The following is a 5907-nucleotide window of genomic DNA, read 5'->3' on the forward strand; positions in this document are numbered from 1 at the left end:
TTTGCCATTCTTGCTGGGTGGATAAGCATAAGTGTCAGGTCCTTGCTTCCTATCTACACCGACATCAACTCTTACAAGGTCAATAGTGAATCAGTGATAAAACGTTGGTGGGTATTTGTGGACAGGGGAAGAAGGAAAGGAAGGAGGAGAGAGAGAGAGAGAGCGGCAGAAGGAGGAGAGAGAGAGAGAGTGGAAGGTATTTGTGAAAATCTAATCTGTTGGTTTCTTCTTCTTGTTTTTCTTTTTTTGATCTCAAATTTTCTGATTGAAATTCTATATGAGTCGTGTATTTGATGGGTCAAGGATTGGATGCTTCAAAATTAAATACTTAATCATAAAGAGTGAGGCTTTGAATCAGTTTGTCCATTGTTGTGTTGAGGAAATTGAGCGTTTTGATAGAATGATAGTTCTTGAGTATCAAAAGTTATACTGTATTTGAATTTACAGGTTTAGATTTTTGGGTTTATACGCATATTACTGTTTAGGGACGTTATTAAAAAGTATGTGTTGCAAAGGAAAGCAAATTCGTGCTCTGTAACCTCTGTTTGATCTGTTTATTTTTTCTGGGTTTGAATTAACATTGGTCCTTTTCTGTTCTGGAAGACTATGTGCCAATTCCTAATGACAATTCACTCTACTGGCAACAATATGTGCACTAAGAGCATTGGCAAAAAGAAACATGCTTTGATAGAGCTATTTTTGGATGTGTGCCTACAGATCGATAAGATGGAGTTGTCAATAGTTACCTTTATTTGTTTGTACTCATTGAGGCTAAACCTCCTTTTGGGTGGTGATTATCATAGCTGAGATTGTTTTGGGCATCATTTGTCTTCAAAGTTAGATAAATTCCAATTGATTTATAGCAACTTAAGGAATCTGTTTCAATCTTTGGAGTTGTTGTTTTTTTTTTTTTTTTTTTGTGACAAGAACACGTATTAAAGCCAAATATTGCTCTTAAAGTCAAAAGAATATTATGAAGATGATTGAAACTACGGTTCTGTCCATGAAGATAGATCGAGAGTCTTTTGCGTAAGATTTCGGATATAGTCTTAGACAACTACATGTAGAATCAGTTAAAGAGTTTCTAGAACTCAATGAATTGTCAAATTATTAAAGCTTGGTTGTACTATTTACACTTTTGTTGGGTAATACTCTATTCTCTCTCTCTTCATTACTTTGCATTCACATTACAATAGTAGAAGTTAGTTGGACTGTGTTTGGCTTGATTACTAGGTTGACTCCAGGATGATTTACTTTTTTACTTTTGTATTGTGATTAGTTACTTTCAAAGATATGTATTCCTGCGGCTTTATTAATACCATTAAAAGGTGAGCAATTTGGTTTTGGTTGTTGAAATTGGGTTAAAGATTAGTGGTTTTGTTTATAATTTCTTTAAGAACATTTATAAGATTGGTGAAATTGTTTGCTCTGCTCCAGAAGAGCAGCAACAGAAATAGTACTTCGTTTGAGGAGAAGATTTATACTGCTGGATGTATATCTATGATTTCTTGATACTTCCAGGTCCATTATTTTTTTTTTCATTTATATTCTATTCCTATGAACATGTCGTATTTACCTTCTTCAAAATTGAGTATTTGATCATAAAGAGTGAGGCTTTGGTTATGCTGTTTTGCTTTCTTGTGTTTGTGCTGCACAACTTAAATCTGACCTGTGTCTTTGTTTTTTATAAATTCACATATGGACTCCCTGCAATCTTGAATCAAGCGCGTCTAGAGTCTTTAGATCTTTTATCTATATGCTTTGTATTGAATAGGGTGCTTAATTTTAGTACAATTAACAACATGCTATTTTTGAATGATGTGAACATGATTAAAGAGGCTTTTGATGGTTTATATGTGTCTTTATTCAGTTTATTGCTTACATTGAGCTATACTTTTTTTTTTAAATCGAAACATACTTTTGCTATAAATTGAAAAAAAAAAAAAGGACTAAGCACTAAAGAAAAGAAAAAAAGAGATTTTACTGTTGCTTGCAAAATTAGTTGCTCACACTGGGATTATGCAAGGTGCAAATTACATTTTTAATTTAAATTTTTCACAAGATGCATTTTTGTGACGTCAAATGCAAGTGTGTTCTTTGCTGCAATCTTGATAGTTTTAATGCATCTTAATAAGAGATGGTCACTCCCAATTATAAGAATGCTGAAAGATGAGTGCATGTTTATTTTCTTAACTGTCAGATAATATGGTCTCACACTTTAGCTTTCATTATGTTCAGAATTCTTTGAACATTCATTTTGGGATTGAGAGAGTATATAGAAGGAACAAGTATTCTGGTAACAAGTCGTCAAGTAGTTTATTTCTTATTTTTTTACATAGGTTGTATTTTGCTTCGTTTAATTTTTTTTCGACCTTTTCAAATGCGTTAATGAAGTCTAAACTATGAGCCTTCATTCCTGAACCCAAAACTGTTGAAAATATTAATGATCTGCTACTTTCGTCTTAGGTTGCTGATAACCTGCTTCATCAAGCTACTAGCAATTTAGAAGCAATGTTTAATTAGTTTTGGTAGTTTTATGATTAGTTTTGAGGATTTTATTGTTCTTTTGTTTGATTTTTGCAGATTCTATTTTACTGGTTGTTTTGGCGCCACTGTTCTGTTGTCTGTTGTTTAGTGCTATCTTCATCTGTTATTGTGATTTAGGTGAGTTTTATTATATCAGTTACTGATTTTGGTTGTGTGCATTATCTTCGTTATTTTCTTTTATGTTTACTTTATCACACTTATATACACATGATAATGTCAAATTCTTTATATATTGGTTTCCCATTTTGTAGATGCTCATAACAGTGTGCTGTCGAATTCGTCAAGTGGTTTGGATTCAGGTAATCTCATATTTAAACTTTTTTGGTTAGCAATTTTTGGAGTTATAAGTAATTGAGGTTGAATGTTTGTTATTGTTGTACCTTTAAAACTAAGCATAAGATTTTATTTGGTGAAAATAATGTTTTTAATCTAATATGTTTCGCTTATAGCATATGATTCTGCTTTAACAGTTTGTTGATTAAATATTCTTTCTAGAGTTTGTTGATTTTTTATTTTTTTTATTTTTTTAATGATTTATGCTTAATTGGTTGCTAAATGACTGTCAAAGCCTCAAATTGTAGCATGTTTGAAACTATTTCCTTTATGTTCAGCATGTTTATATGGTTTGGAATTTCGGTTTGTTAGATATATGATAGTTTTAGAGATATCTGATTTATTTAGTTTCTGACTATGGTTACTTGAATACCTATTAAAAGTGTAAATAGTTCTTGCTTTTCGTTGGTTCTGTCTACATCTCACAGTTTCAAAATTGTGGCCAGAATCAATAATCTTCATGATTTTTGAGGTCTTCATTGCTTTGATTTTTTTTTTCTTATGTTCCGTAAGTGTAATATTTTGTGTGTAATCTAATGGAAAATCTGTTTTTACTTATCAGTACATCTGAACAGTATGTATAATGCAATCAACAAAATTAACTTTACGTATGAGTACATATTAGCATTTAGCAGTACTAAAATGTGTAAAAATTTTAAATACAGTTATGGCTCCGAAGACCCGGGCGACAAGGAAAAAAAGGTTCTTAGAAGGAGATTGCAGTGCTGCTAATTTATACTGTGCTGAAAGTCATGATAAAAGTTTATCAACTCGGGGAGATATGCGAGAAATGAGCAATGATCAAACTTTTGTTGCCTCTATAGCTGAAAGCCCTTTTTCTCATGAAGACAGAACAAGTAATTAGAAATTGTTACTTTACATCAATAGTTTGAACCAAATTTATATTCCACTTCAAAATTCAATATAATTTGCATTTACGTTGTGTAAATTCTGTTTACATGCAGTGGTGCAGCCAACAACAAAAAGAAAACGGGTTTTGAAAAATGTAGGCAGATTGGGACATGACGACAAACAAGTTAGAAATAATCAACAAAATGTTAATATAGCTGCAAACCAAGGTGTTACTGGAAATCAAGATTTGTTTGCTGCTATAAATTCAGACAATGACACTACAAGTGCAATGGGTAAAATTTATTTCTATTCATATTTATAAAATTATTTTATCTTACTGATATTATAAGCAACTTTTTTCTAATTTGGATACAGTCGAGGGCTCATCTACTTTCGGTCAGGCGTTGTATCAAAGAAGCAAACAAGGTTATAAATTATTTATTTCACATTTTTCCATTTGCTTTGAAAAATTTTAGACATAAATTATTCAATGACATCTAATTACAATTGCAGAATCGAATCTAAGCTATAAGGATTTGGGTGACAATGTTTTCACATGTAATCATTGCAGCGCATGTTTTTGGTCAGAAGAAGCAAACAAACAACTGTCTAAAAAGCAACATCTCATTTATACCAATTGTTGCAAATGGACAAGTTAAACTTCAACAATCCAATCCAGCACCAAGTTTTCTTCAGAAAATTTTAGATCCACAAAATGTTCCAGAAAGTACATTATTTAGACAGAATATTAGAGTTTATAATTCAATGTTCTCTTTTACATCAATGGGAGCAACAATTGATCGAAGTAGAAATAATGGATCAGGTCCTTATGTTTTCAAAATAAGTGGTCAGGTACATCATTTAATGGGATCTATCTTACCTCCTGATGGTGAATGTCCTAAGTATGCACAATTATATGTATATGATACAAAAAATGAGGTTTCAAATCATATCAATGTTATTGATCCTACTCATGAAAATGAAAACATCAAACCAGAGATTGTGCAAGGACTTATTACGATGTTTGATCAAACTAATGAGTTGGTACAAATTTATCGAATGGCTAGAGATAAATATGAACATCGTTCTTTGCCTTCATTCAATATGACTATGCTCAGTCGCCGACCAACTGATAGCAAACAATATGAAGAGCCAACAAATGAAGAAATTGGAGGTTTAATTGTCGGTGACATTGGAGAGTTTAACTCAAATAAAGACATAATTGTTGAATCCAATGATGGGAGATTACAACGGATTTCTAGAATACATCCCAAGTACATGTCATTACAATATCCAATTCTTTTTCCATATGGTGAAGATGGATATAAACATGATATTCCAATGCAACAAAATACAGCAAATCACAAACAAAAAAGAGAGAGAATATCAATGTGTAGTTATATTGCATATCAAATTCAAGATAGAAATAATGAAGAAAACACTTTATTAAAAGGTGGGCGATTGTTCCAACAATTTTTAGTTGACTCTTATGCAACTGTTGAAGAAGACCGTTTGAACTGGATTAGAAATAATCAACAAAATTTCAGAAGTGAAGTTTACAAAAATATTTGCAATGTTGCTTCAACTGGAATTAATGACGGTCGTGATCTAGGACAAAAAGTTATTTTGCCAAGCTCCGATAATGGAAGTCCTAGATATATGATAAATAATTATCAAGATGCCATGGCAATTTGTAGACAATACGGCAATCCTGATCTATTTATAACTTTTACTTGCAATGTTAAATGGCCCGAAATAGTGAGATACTTTGAAAACATACCTGGATATAAACCAGAAGATAGGCCTGATATAATTTCAAGAATTTTTAAAATGAAATTGCAAGATATGATTGCTTATGTTAAATCTGGAGAGCCTTTTGGAAAAATTGAAGCAGGTAATTGTTCAAAAATCATTCTACTTTATTCTTTTTTTTATTTTATTTTACTGCATCTAACCTTTTATTTGTTTATTTATTTATTTTTAATGCAGATGTTTGCACAATAGAGTTTCAGAAAAGAGGACTACCTCATGTCCATATGCTATTTTGGTTGAAAAGAAACTACAAATGTTATACAGCTACTGATATAGATTCTATTATTTCAGCAGAATTACCAGACAAAAAAGTTAATCCCGAACTTTTTAAAATAGTTAGTGAATTCATGATTCATGGACCTT

At 31.5% G+C, this 5907-nt stretch overlaps 1 protein-coding gene across 1 annotated transcript; it reads left to right on the forward strand.

The window, feature by feature from the left end:
- LOC112184854 lies at positions 1-4516 on the forward strand. The gene is made up of 7 exons (XM_024323081.2): positions 1-196; positions 2584-2664; positions 2799-2846; positions 3546-3737; positions 3846-4025; positions 4108-4158; positions 4246-4516. The coding sequence occupies exons 4-7, from the start codon at positions 3548-3550 to the stop codon at positions 4389-4391; spliced, it is 567 nt and encodes a 188-aa protein (XP_024178849.1). The 5' UTR covers positions 1-196; positions 2584-2664; positions 2799-2846; positions 3546-3547; the 3' UTR covers positions 4392-4516.
- Positions 4517-5907: the final 1391 nt, after the last annotated feature.

The sequence above is a fragment of the Rosa chinensis genome, chromosome 2 (genome assembly GCF_002994745.2).
Source record: "Rosa chinensis cultivar Old Blush chromosome 2, RchiOBHm-V2, whole genome shotgun sequence".
NCBI classification, from domain to species: domain Eukaryota; kingdom Viridiplantae; phylum Streptophyta; class Magnoliopsida; order Rosales; family Rosaceae; genus Rosa; species Rosa chinensis.